This window comes from Mycteria americana, chromosome 20 (assembly GCF_035582795.1).
Source record: "Mycteria americana isolate JAX WOST 10 ecotype Jacksonville Zoo and Gardens chromosome 20, USCA_MyAme_1.0, whole genome shotgun sequence".
Taxonomy (NCBI): domain Eukaryota; kingdom Metazoa; phylum Chordata; class Aves; order Ciconiiformes; family Ciconiidae; genus Mycteria; species Mycteria americana.
Window position 1 is genome coordinate 6468752 of NC_134384.1, and position 13374 is coordinate 6482125.

Here is a 13374-nt window from a genome sequence, read left to right on the forward strand (position 1 = left end):
GGCTGTTCTACATGGAAATTAGATGCAGCCTCGTAATTATCCCTTGTGCATATTGATCTGCTGCTGAAACAAAATTATATTTTGGCCAGACTGGAGATGCTCAAATGAGAGGATCCACTCCAAAGCTGGAAGAAAGGCTGTAGAGAAAACTTGGTGGCACGCTGATCTGATATTAAACTTAATTATATGGTCTTTTAGCTCATTTAAGGCAGACAGGCAAAAAAACCCCATGAACCATTATTCCCTGACGCCTGTGCAGCTGATAATACCAACTGTATTTTTGTAACAGCAAGGCATGTATTCACAAGAAGCAATTTTGAGTACTTTAGGTAGAATTGCATTATTGGAGATAAGGAATATGCCATAAATATTTCAAACTGTCTCGAAGGATTATTTTTGATACAGTACTCCAGTATGAGACAGTATTATATGGCTTCATGTTATATACCAGCAAGTCCAGCCTCTTTGTATTTCAGTTGTATTTTTTCTTTACTTCTGTTTCTGGAGTTGATTTATATGGCCTTGTTTTTCCCTCTTGCTAGCTCCAAGACTTTTGCATGCTCTTTAAAACGTCTTAAACTCAGTCTTTTCTATAAGCCATTCCTTCTTGCCCTTCTACAAAACATACGAGCTATGCTAGAACCAGAAGTGGTTTCTGTTCTTGCTGCATGCTGGAGACTGAATTGTGTAACCTTTAGCAATGCAGCTGACTATACCATTTACATTGGTTTCTTTTTAAAAGTTTCTATTCTATTCAGAGAGAATATTTACATTAAAAAATAAGGTAGGGAATATAATAGGGATTAAAAATATCTTTCCTGAATTTCACCATCTGAAATTTTTTTTTTTTTGGTGGGCAAGGTTAAAACTGAATATTTATTTCTGCAACCGGCAGTCATCAGTCAAAAGAAGAGTTCCAACTGTTCCTCTTGACAAAATGGATTTTTATTGCACTGTGAAATAAAACAAAGTATAGCACAGCATGGCTCTTACTTTTAACAATAAAACTAAAATATATTTTTGCTTTCTAAATTATTTATAAATTTTGCCTCTTGGTTTCTCGGTATTTGGAGTTTTTATACTGTGCATGATAGAGGAGAGCTGCTGAGCTTGCAACTAACTGACTTGAAATTGCTTTGAATAATTTTGCTTTTTTTTGGCTTTTTGTACCTAATCAGAATTGATGTGACTGAAGTGCAAATCTTCATAATAATCATGCATTTACTGGCAGTGATTGGAGGACCACCTTTTTGGCAATCTCTGGTAATTTTGTTCATGTTCTTATTTTATCCCTTTTTAATAATCTAGTAGACACCTGGAAGAACTACCTGCAAACAGTAGCACAGTTTAATTTGCGAGGGGAAGGTCTCACTTTTCCTCTTAAATGGAAATATGTATTCTTGAGTATAGATCCCATGTCAATAACTGTGCATTCTGGTTTTACCAGAGTTATTAAAACAAACTGCTATTTTGTATCTTGTGTTTGCAGGTAGAAAGTTATCAAACATTGCACAAACTTAAATGTACCTTCACCGAAGTCCAGCTTCCTTTGAGAGAGCTGGCCAAAACTTGAATGAATTTCATGCAACAAGCTAGGTCAGCCACGGAGGAGTACTAAATTGGACTGAGGATATGGGGGAAACTTCTGGAGAGCAGTTGCTAACCATCAGTAGATAATTTGGCCTGAATGTGGCTGACAACTCTTATCTGTATGGGGAAAAGAAATGATCCCTTTTTTTTTTCTGGTGGGTTTTGTTGTGGTGGGGTTTTTTTTTTGTGTTTTTTAGCAGTGAGCATCCTAATTAAGCAAGCTGACTATCGTGGGCTGGCTGCATATAGATCCTGCATATGTTATATAGGCTTGCCAGGCCATGTCAGCTGGCAGTTTATGGGCTGTTGTTTAAGTTGACTTTATGTTTGGGTTACTGAAGCCGCGTTGGGCTGTTGAAATAGCATTGCCCAGAGAAAAGTAGATATGTGCATAAGTAAATATAACAAATTTCTGGAAATAACATCTAAAGCATTGATTTCCTGGAAGGTTTTCCTTCCCGAGTATTGATCTTGTTTGTGTACTTGATAAATGCAATTATTAAGGTGGGTAAAGAAATCTTGATTTGCAATAAAACCAAGAGATGGTCAAAAATTACTGAAACATGTCACCCCAAATTGATGAATTTCTAATCTGCTTCATATAACTAGAGAAATGAACCCCCTAACATTGTGGAGAGTATCTAGAAAAAAAAGCTAACCTTGGCTGCCCCAATTTTGCTACGTGTGCTTTCAGGCTTAAAAAACTCCAACTGCCCCAATTAATTATGTAAACTGCAAAGTAAATACCATCTAAAGAGAATGAGTGTGGATAGAACTAATTCTAAAAAAATGAGGCTACAAGTCAGCTTATTGGTGCCAAACTTTTCCAGAGAGATTAACATCCCCATGCAGCGATTATTCTGCATTACAACTAGGGATTACAAATAGGGATTTCCCAATTCATGTTCTTGGTTTCCTTTTTCCCTTTTTAAAAAAGGAGGAAAAAATGCTGCCACAGCAACCTCTGGTGCAGTTCAGTGCAAGGTGATGTTTATGTGACCTTAGAAATTGTTCTCTTTTGTTATTAAATAACTTAAATAACCTATTAAATAACCCTTTTCAGAAAAATCTTGAAATCTATTAGAAGTTCTGGGTTGCAGCAGCATTTGGCTAAGTCAGCTCCCAAAAGATTAAACTATTTTGAAGTCCAGTGTTGGATTAATGGAGGCATTTCTGCAGAGGACAAACTTGATCAGGTTTCCCATGACAATTAGGAAATTTCCTTTTTCATTCAACTTGAGATTTGTGTTTCTTTAGAGATAAATGTTATTTACTACTTGCAGAGCAAAATATATCACGCAACCCCTCCTTTCCCCACCCCCCTCCCCAATCCTTTAATATTTTATGTGACAGCAAAATTGGTGGTTTGGTATTTTTGGTTTGTTTCTATCTGGGGGGGGGGAATAATGGAATAAAATGTGGTTGTGTACTCAAACATTCCACTCTCTTATGCTAACATGCGAAAAGCAAAACAATCTGAATAGGCTAAATGCAGAATTGTGTATTTTGTCAATTGTTGCTTTCATTAGTTTTCTTTTTTTCTGTGAAATGGTGGGTACCTGTACTGGCTTCCTTCTTTCTGTCAGTGTGGATTCTCTTTAAAGTGTGTTAAAATGCTGTTCTGCGAGGCTCCTGGAGCTCGGTAATTTCTGGTGGATGGTGAGTATGACTGCAGCTGAGATCCTCATTTGGAAAATGTGAGTAAATTGAGCAAGCTTAGGTGCAACTTATTTGATGCATTGATTATATAGAGGTTTTTTTCTGTTTGAAGTGAGAAAAGTGCTGCAATTGCTTGAGTTTTATTCCACAATGTAATCTTTAAAAGCACAAACACTTCATGAATATAAAGCAAGCTTGGTTTTGGCCCGCTATGAGTTGTTATTCCTCTTGCAGATGTGACTGAAGCGTACATACGTACAGCTCCACACTACAGCTGGGATCCGGCCTTGTGAGAAGGACTCCCAGGATCCCATGAGCTGCCCAGCTGGCCGTGGTGTTTGTGACTAGGAGCTAGCCAAGAAGAGTTTCTGGAGGGAGTGCCTCTGTCCGCTTACAATCTGTAGTTCCTTACACACTCTTCACTGCTGCTTCCCGGAGCCCTTAGCTGTGCTCTTTTCCTGACTGTTTCCTAATTACGTATTTTTTTTTTTTTTAAATCCCAATTCATGCTGTACAAAACTCTGATGGCATCTAGTCTGGAGGCCTGACGTTTAATGTTCTGGCAAATGATTCTGGGTTTGCTTTAACCCAGGCTCTGGCAAGCGCTCATTAATCCATTCTTTGCCTGCTGCCACTTGTTTTTATTAACATGCATGGCTTTTTCCCAGGCAAAATTTGGAATGCTCCTTTTACCAGGATGTATCTGTATTTGGAAGCTTTCTGTGCAGTGTAGCTTTTCTCTTGTAATCCACTTCAAAGGGTTTAACAGAGAACGTAATTTACCTGCAAAAGATTTGGCTTGTGATACTTCTCTACATTATTGACATAGTCTTGTGAAGTTCTGCATGCATCTGACTTCTGCTGAAACACATGCAGATACTATCAAGGTCAGAATAATTGCACGGACTGGGACTGTAGAGATATACAGAATACCAGACAAGGAAGTCTTGTGGCTTGCCTTGTAGTGTCCTCTTATTTAAAAAGTCAGAGGCTGCAATGCCACTTTGTAGGAAGATTTCTGAGTACAGCTCCCTCCCTCCCTTTACTCAGATTTTTTTTTTTTTCCCCTCTTTTCTCCGTGCTATTTGCTTGCCTTTGCTGCTTCCAGCTTTTGGCCTTGCTGCTTCCATTTTGTATGTGAAGCAATTTAGCAGGCGCTGCCTTTTTATACCTCTCCTTTGATTTTCCTCTGCCGAATTTCTGTATGTAGCTTTGTTTCCCATTATTTCTACCAGATAAGTGCAGTCTAATACTGATTACTGATGCAGCTAACAGTGGAAGCAACAAGAAGAGTGTTAATAAAGCATAACTAGCCAAACTGGATGTTACAACAGTGTGGTCTCATCCTTTGGCCTTTCCCGAGCATCATTTTCAGATGTGTTGCTAGTAGTTTGGAGTTCATGGGGTGTTTTTCCCAGCGAACTCCTGTTGCCTTTGGGAAATGTCAAGCTTAATGTCTTTTGACTCCTATATGAAGCTTGCCATTGTTTTCTTCTTCCTGTAGAAGAGCAAATTCACCCCATTCTTTAAATACCAAAGTATTGTTACTGAAGCAGAGGGCAGCACAGGTACCTTCCTTTATAAGACTGAAGAGAGACCTTCAGAAGTCCTGTGCCTCGTAATGTTAGTGAACGATTACAGTTAGTATTCCAGTCTGCGGCTATGTGCGCCTTTTGTTTACTTGTCATTATTCTTTCTTTACGACCTTTCAGAAGATGTTTTTTGACTTAACAGTGCAGCCTGAGCAAGGGAAAAATATGTTCGAGTGTCATGAAACTATGCCAGCCGGCCAGAAGCCTGGAGGGCAGTGATTTGGAGAGGTGGTCTGGGTGCTCATCTGTAGGCTGCCTAAGAGCAAGGCATGAAGAGTTAAAGCTGGCTCTGCCTCTTAATTGTGCCCTGAAAAGATTGAGAGATTAGTTTTCTATTGTGTTCAATAACTTAATGATCTTTACCTGCTGAAAGCTACACTGAGAATGTAATTGAAAAAAAAAATAGAAACAAGTTGACCTCATTTGAGCTTCTGTATGTAGTTGGACTCCTTGCTGCTGGGGAGCCAACCGTGTTTACGCAGTTGAATGCTATGACTGCAGTTCCTGAATTAAAAGCCTGTGAAGATTTTTTTTGTGTAGTTGTATAGATAAAGTTGGGAAGCTTTAGGTAGTTCTCTCTAAACACTTGCTTCCATAACATTTGCTGTGGTTTATTTTAAACTCTTTCTTTACTTCTAGTTTCTCCTGTTCTGCTGGAAACACTACTGTTAAAAAATGAAGAAAATTACTGCCTTTCTTTCAAAGCTGCCTGTGCTCATTTTTCACTTCTTTAGCAACCTCATTGCTTGCTCTCCTAGGCTCACTGACTCTGGGGTGACTTGTCTGATCTCTGTTTGCTTCCTTTGTCTTGCCCATAAGGTAGTATCCAGTTTCTTAATGGGCTTTGTTTAATCATCTCCAATGGCTCTTGCTGTGCCCACGTTGATCTTGGGCTGCAGCTGTGAGTTTTACAACCAGCTTCAGGAAAGATGTCTGCATTTCTCTTCCATGGGATAGCTGGGTGATTTAGCTAGCAAGTTCTTGGTTTCTGCCCACTTCTCTGCTTTTGATGGCTCTTTTCAGGTAACTGAAGATAAGTCTGGCTTTATGGGAAGCTTGATGGAAGGATTATTGGAAAAATACATATTTCTCTGTGCCTTGTAAAAATTTAAATCTCTGTATAGCAGAGAAAGAAAAGCAAACGTGGTGTTGGAAAGTGGAGTGTTTGAGTGCACCAGAAGTATTCAGCCCAGTTTTAGTTTGCTTGTGCATATTTTAACTTCTTGTCTCTCTTCCATTAAGATTCCAATACTGAATATTCAGGTGAAAATATTCCCGGCTCTCTGTACTGTCGCAGGAACCATATTCTCCTGTACAAACTACTTTGGTGTGATCTTCACAGGTGGAGTTGGCAAAAATGGATCCACTATAGCAGTAAGTACTTTGTTCTGCTGATTACTCTCCAGCACTCTGTGGCTTTTCAGCCATGCCTTTAGTTTTTATTTAACATACCTCCTACATGTGAAATATTTTCCTTTTAGTTCTTTGCTGGCTTGGGAAAAACAAGTTAATATTGTCTGCATAAGAATAGCAGCTTTAGGAATGAAGAATTTTAAAATTTTTGAGTGATTAAAAGTGCTCATGGTACTTTGATATTTGCTTTTGAATTAATCATATAAAACAGGTTATACAAATACACACCCCCCCGAAGAGTTCATAGAAAAGTCCAGTGCAAAAATCCATTCAGAAGGAAATTTGTCAAGAAGATTGGTTATGGTTTTGATCCTTCGAAAATATCTGTATTACTCGCTAGCAGTGAAAAAGTACAGGTGGAGGTATCTGCGCAAGTACTTTCTGTTTCAGTGAAGATGATGATTCATTCTGGAGCCCTGGGAGTTTTCCAAAAAGCAATCCTACACTGGCCTAATAATTGTTTGCTACCTAGAAGGCTGTTTTAGTTGCTTTCTAGCTGGCACAGAAAAAATGGTAGAAGTATTGTCTCCTGTCACTTGCTAACAGCGTTAGTCACTGCCTGTGTGACAAGTGTCAGAACTGTGCACTTCTTGCTGCCTAAAACCTTATCTTCTCCTCCAGCACAAGAAAGGTTCAACCACATTCTCAGCTGATGCTCACTCAAGTTGCATCACACTTTGTTCCTGTTAGTACCAGTGTTCAGAAAGATGTGTTTTTAATGTGATTGTAATTAGAAACCACCCATTGCATACCACGTGAGTGTTTGGCTTATTGAGGTTTCTTTGCAACATGCACATTTTGTTAACCTAATGCTTTGACTTTAATCTCGCTGTAGGGAACGAGCGTCCTTTCACCTTTTCTTCATATTGGGTCAGTGATTGCATTGGCTGCAATGATCTACAAGAAATCTGCTGTGCAGCTCTTTGAAAGGCACCCCTGCTTATATATACTTACTTTTGGTTTTGTATCTGCTAAGATAACAAATAAACTAGTGGTAAGTGCGCCAGAACCTTCGAGTTTCTTGTTACTGCAGTAAAACTTTTTGTAGATTTTAAAGTTCTCTGGTTATTCCATTGACTAACTTGCATCTGTTTGTGTACTGAAGTGATACTCGTGCATTACTGATTTGCAGTAGCTTGAAGGTGCAGCGGAGCCTTTCTTCTGTTTGAAAGGGGAGTGGTAAACCTCAAGCTAATGCCATGGTTACACAGTCAGTGCCAGCACAGCTTAGAGTTGCCAGAGTTTTGTTCTCCCCGTTTCCCAGCTGCTCGTTCACATTTTTGCAGTGTTTGTGCAGATGGGTGATGAGCTGGGCAGGAATGGAGGTGGCCGAAACCCCCCTCAGATGCAGGTGCAGAGGGGAGGGAAGTTTGGGAGAAGGAGAGGAGGTGACAGAGCTGCTGTTTGGGACAGTTGCTGAGGGTTTAACTTAAACAATTGGAGAGAAATAGTCGTTAAAATTATTAACAGGTTTGTACCAGGGAACGGATGGCAATGCTATCGGGAGAGGAGCCCCTGTTGAATAGGGAGTGAATGAGGGATTAAACAACTGCTGCCCCACACCATCTCAGTTCTACAGGCAGATGTTGCGTTGCCACATGAACTGGATCAGTGTTGGACATAACTCGCAATGGAAGAAAAGTTTATTCTTACCAAGACCAGTTTACTACGCAGTCACATCAACAGTTGTGCTGGTAAAAGTAAGGATGTGGCGTAGGACAGCCTCTGTCCATGTGGGGGAGGTGGGATGGTCACACTTGAGCACGAAAAGACATGATCATCAAATTATAACCAGAGAGAGGTGGTGATCCTTATGGGATGGGAACAAATAGGTGGAGTGAGAAGAACACCAACTGTCTCTGAGTTTTGAAGATCTAGCAGCTGTGAGTTTTGGTTTCCAGGCTCAACTAAACCTTAAAATTTACCAGTCTACGTCCATTTTACTGTTTTGTTTCTGGCAGGAGGAAAAGTTTGTGGGCTGGAAAATGTGTTAGGTTTTTTCCTGTAGCTACATTCTTTGTTCTAATAAAAGGTACTTCTCTGCAAATCTGGCATCTCGTACAGCTGTAGACTTTCATGGTTAAAACAGTATTGCTGCTGCTACTTAAGTATATATCTTCCAGTAACGTGGCTTGAACTAACTTTTTTGGTTTTGTGTATTCTGAATCACTCTACCTTGGCTGGCGTACGTTTATTTCTTAAACTTCCTTTTTTTTTTTAAATGTAGGTTGCACACATGACCAAAAGCGAAATGCACCTGCACGACACAGCATTCATAGGCCCAGCACTATTGTTTCTGGACCAGTATTTTAACAGCTTTATTGATGAGTATATTGTACTCTGGATCGCCCTGGTAAGTATGGGCTCACTTTGCTTGTCGGTAGTCATTGCAAGCATTTGCGTGCTCTTTCACAAATATTGTTTGTGGCGTTTAAGCCTAGCTGACTCACCTAGTGGGTGATGGGACTGCGAACCTACTTTACCGAGTTGATTTCAAATAGAGCTCATGCAAACAGAAGTAAACAGGGTTTGCTTGGTGCATAGTTTAAACAGTTTTAAAGCAATGTAGCAAATATTCAAGGCTTAGAATAGAATATTTTGAAGATTTGTGTTGATGTCTTTGTTAGCAAGGGAATATATTATGTGCAGTGCAAGTGTAGTATGGCTGTGCCTTAAGCTCTTGAAAGCATGTACATCTGTCATTACTAGCAGCACCCATTAGGAAAATATCTTAAGTTAAACTCATATGTGCTTATCAAGCACTCAAGTGTTATCTACCAAAAACACAGTGTTAACCTTTTAATAAAATTGATACTTTATGTATGGTTATCACCAGAGTTAATGGGGCATTTCACAGTACCTGTGTAGCTACTATAACTTTTTTCATCTCTCTGACTCTAGAATTAAGAGTCTGTATTCTTACAAAGCTGGAAGAAAGCCCAGCATGCCTAGAAACTCTTTCTTCACTGAGTGATTATTCCTACAGAGCTGGAGATTTAGTTCATGAAAAGAAGACCCCAGTGCTTTTATTCTGAAGTATGGGGGTGGTGTTATACTCTTGTGTTATACTCCATGAAAACATAGATCTAAATGTGTGTATTTTTTTTCTCTTGGCAGATCTTTTCTCTCTTTGATTTGCTTCGATACTGTGTCAGTGTGTGCAATCAGATTGCTGCCCATCTGCACATCCACGTATTCCGAATCAAGTCCTCCACGCATTCTAATCACCATTAGTAAACGGGGAGTCACCTAAGGAGAAATAAGAAAGAGTTGGTTTTCTACATGAACGGATGTGAAGATATGTAGGAGACTAAGGCAAAAAGCAGATAAGAACAAAGTAATTTACAATAATCAATGTTGTATAACTTTTATTCTTTGTTATCAGTAACACTCCTTAACTAGTCTCCTGCCTGAGAGAGTGAATTCCAAGTACACCCTAGTCAGCTCTACATGTAGTCAACTCTGTTGGTTCAAAGCCCAGGAAAGCATGCAGGGAGTAATGCTCTGTCTCTGTAATTACCTTGATTACAAAATAATCTATATATGGTGAATGGATCCCCAACAATTGAAGTTTCTAATGTAGTATAATTACAGCTGCAATACGACTTGCTTTTAATTTTAATATTTCATCATCTCTTAGTGAAATACTTGTTTAGTGTCCACTTGAAATTTATTTACTAAAGACTTGAGCTGGTAAGAACAGAGATATCGCACTAGCTTGTGTAGCTGAAGCAGCTGTCAAGGTTTGAGTCCAGACTGATGTGGTTCTTTTGCTTATGCATTGCTGATAAAGTGGTTTCTTGCTAAAGAATAATGCGTTGAACAGGGTTCTGCAAGCAGAAGCGATGACCGGCATGCAAAATAGTGTGGTATCTTTGTCAATTAATTTTATTTTTTTAAATAAACATTATCTAAAAAGACAACTTATTTCTCAATTTTCTTCAGTGGAAAGACTATAGAAAGAAAATTTTACTGTTTACTTTTTTATGTATAAAACTTAAGCAAAATTTCCTTTCTGCTCTTAATAAATAAGAATTCTGAGAGCAACAGTTGTCTTCAGATGTGTGCGTTGCTCTGTCCTACTTAGACTTCTGAAGTACAATCCTGCCTGCTATTTTGAAAGCCATTTTCTAATGCTTTTATGTGTATAGTGGTGTCATTCCAGGATCTCCAAGAGCTTTCTCTGCTACATAGTGCAGTAAGTTTGGGGGTTTTTTGCTGTTGTTTTAATACCATTTTAAACGTGGTGAACTGCATCAGGGAGGCTAAGTTAGATTTAATGGAGGGTTTAATCGCATGGTAGTGAAGTGCTGCAATGTGTGCCACAGGCCCTGGCGTTGAGGGGAACTTCAGACCCTGAACAGAGTGCCTAGGCTTGCTGTACAGAGCAAAGGGAGTGTCTCCAGAGCAGGATCTGCCATGGCTATCAGGGAGCTGCTTGGAAGACAGTTGGTGGGGAATGCTAGGAACCTGGTGGAAATCCTAGCCCCCTGACTGTGAAGCATCTCACTCAAGATGGTAAGCAAATGCCTCTGTCTACTGGGAACCCAGAGCCTCAGCAGTACCTGAAGACAACTGCATGTGTCTCTTCTTTTGAAGGGATTAAGCACAGCTCACTTCAGAAAAATAAAATTTAAAAAACCCCAAGAACAATAAATCAAAACCCCACTTGGCCACAGGAAGTGGTGACATGTATTTCCTGTGATACCCTAGTGATTAGAAAATGTGCTCAGGAAGTGGAAAGAAAATTCAGTTCCTTCAGTGACCGGAGAGCTTTTAAACCCCTTCTTCCACCTCCCTGGGACAGTACCCAGTGTCAGGCTATCACGGACAGAGAGGTCAGTCTTCTGAAGTTGTGTCCTTGCAGAGACACAGGACTGCTTGGGCTAGAGAGAGAACACGGGAGGAGCGTGGCTGTAGTTCAGTTGTTGAAGTGTTTGTCTCTGCGAGGAAAGAACGGGGGCTGCCCTGGTTGAGAAGTTGCAGGAAGTGGAACCGAGATGCTGACTTCTCCAGCTGAGCGTTTAGCGTGTGTACGTGCTCTGTCTTGTCTTCTCTGGTTGGAAGGGTTCTGGTTCCTTCCTGGGGGGTGATACCGTTTCAACAAGTGAGCTGGAGGTCGTGCCTCAGGATCGGGGCACTGGGGAAAGGAGGAACGTCTTAAGGATGAGGAGAAATTTATGTAGGCTTCCCCACCTTGCCCTTGAACTTCAGGCATTTGCATGCTTGTGAGCAGCTATTTTATGGCAAGCACAGCTGAGGGCTCTTTGGGGGACCTGGCCCTGTGGGTTTGTATTGGGGGTTCCCAGAGGGTCCCTGCCAGGCTGAAGCCTGAGGGAGAGTTTGGTTCCCGCATCCTGACCACATACCTGGGGCAGAGCTCTTAAGTGTCCTGGAAACGTTATGGTCCAAGTGCCTTGGTTCTGGCAGCGTCTCCGGTGTATAAGGTGGCAGCTCTCTCTATACTATCACAGTTTTAGATATAACTGGAATTTAGATAACTAGTTTATTTGGTTTTAACTGTATTCAGCTGGGTGAAGGTTTGATCTAGATAGTCCAGCCTCTGCTGCTGCCCTTCAAGTGGTGAGCAAGACAAAGTCTGCAAGGCAAAAGACTGGAAGGATTTTAAGGTGCCGAGGGCCTGTCTCCCCTTTCACAAACCATGTGCTTTTCGTCAGCATGAAGTGGGTACAAAACTCAGTTGCTTGGAAAGTCCCTGGAGTGTATGTGGTTTTCTAGAGATGCAAACAGGGAGAATCGTGCTCTCAGTAGTCAGGGTTTTAAGATTAAGCTGCTCTAAAGAATTTGTCACTGATACTTGAGACTGGTGAAGAACTGAAGTCTTTAAAGGGTTGTATAGGACCTAACTTTCATTTACAAAATGTGTCTAAAGCCTGTTATGTTCAGGAAGTGCAATAGGGCACCTTCTCCTGAGCTTTTGAATGTCCTCCGTGTTCAGCCAGCCAGGAAAAAATTCCCATTTCTATCCTGATAAAAGTTTCAGTGTTATCAGGGAATAGTTACTGCTGGTAATCCAAGCCGTATGAAGTGTTGCTATGGATATAGCTATTGTATAAATGCCTGCAATAAATAATGGAATAAATGAACTTTTCCCCTGGCACTTGTACATTACAACGCTGTCTTGTGATCATAGGTTATTGTGGATATGCTTGTAGAGCTAAGGCTGCTCAAGGAGTTGAGAAGGGGAACAGAATTTTCGTGGGCTCAGCCTGATCTTATGACATGCTTTTTCACTTTCTGTTGCATTCAGAAGACACTTGGAAGGAAGAGCTTTTGCAACAGCAGTCTGTTGAGCTTCCTGGAACACCTGTGTCTGAGTAGACTCCGTTCAAAACAAATACAACCCGTTGTCTGTTAAGCAAGTTTTCCCATAAAACTGCAAAGGCAAGCTGAAAATTTCCACTTGGTGTTGGAGTGTTGCCTCCTCTTCTACGAACTGATAAAGGAGTTTCCTTGCTTTGGCAAGGAGTTTAACACAGGTTAAAAGAGACAGGTCAGGATACCTCGGGCCCTGTTTCTCTTTCATCTGAGCGTCAGTTTTGTTTCATGCTTCTTTCCTTCCTACCCTGCGTGCACCAGGGACATCCAGTGCTGCTATGCCCCATCTTTGAGCTTAGAATGGAGTTGCACAGAAGTTTAATAATTTCCAGAGAGCAGGATGTGAACACTGCAGCAATTTTCAGAGGTTATAGCCAGGTGGGAAGCGATCTGAGGTAGGAGCTGTGCCTGTTACTGTTCTGGAGGAATCTGAAAGCACTTAGCGATAATGACTGCGTTGAGCCTGGTAGGTTCAATATGCCCAGGACTGTTTGCTGTTGCTGAGGCCAGCTGGCAGAGGGTGACACATGCCATAACATGAAACTTATCTTCCAAGCAGGGCAGCTGCATAGCAGGAATTGAACTACGAATCAGGAGCAATTCCTGAGCTGACTCCCAAACCATGCCTGGGAGTTTTTTGTATGAGTGTGAGTTGGGTAATACTATGCTGGGAACTATGTTAACAATTTAGCAGAATAAATGAGCACTTTCCAGTTCAGGGAAACTTCCTGGCACTGTTTTATTTACTGTTGTAGTCTTAGATCAAGTGTTAGACAAATCT

General features: G+C 40.7%; 1 protein-coding gene across 5 annotated transcripts in view; it reads left to right on the forward strand.

The window, feature by feature from the left end:
* Positions 1-10258, forward strand: part of CEPT1 (choline/ethanolamine phosphotransferase 1) — a 69954-nt gene extending 59696 nt beyond the window's left edge. For 3 of the 5 annotated variants that reach the window (XM_075521456.1, XM_075521454.1, XM_075521455.1), the window contains exons 5-9: positions 1179-1263; positions 6084-6215; positions 7090-7248; positions 8482-8607; positions 9372-10254. In XM_075521456.1, coding sequence (XP_075377571.1) covers positions 1179-1263; positions 6084-6215; positions 7090-7248; positions 8482-8607; positions 9372-9488 — 619 coding nt within the window. In that variant the 3' untranslated portion in view covers positions 9489-10254. Of the gene's footprint in view, positions 1-1178; positions 1264-6083; positions 6216-7089; positions 7249-8481; positions 8608-9371 lie in introns of all 5 variants that reach the window. The other 2 variants (XM_075521453.1, XM_075521457.1) reach the window with 2 other exon arrangements.
* Positions 10259-13374: the final 3116 nt, after the last annotated feature.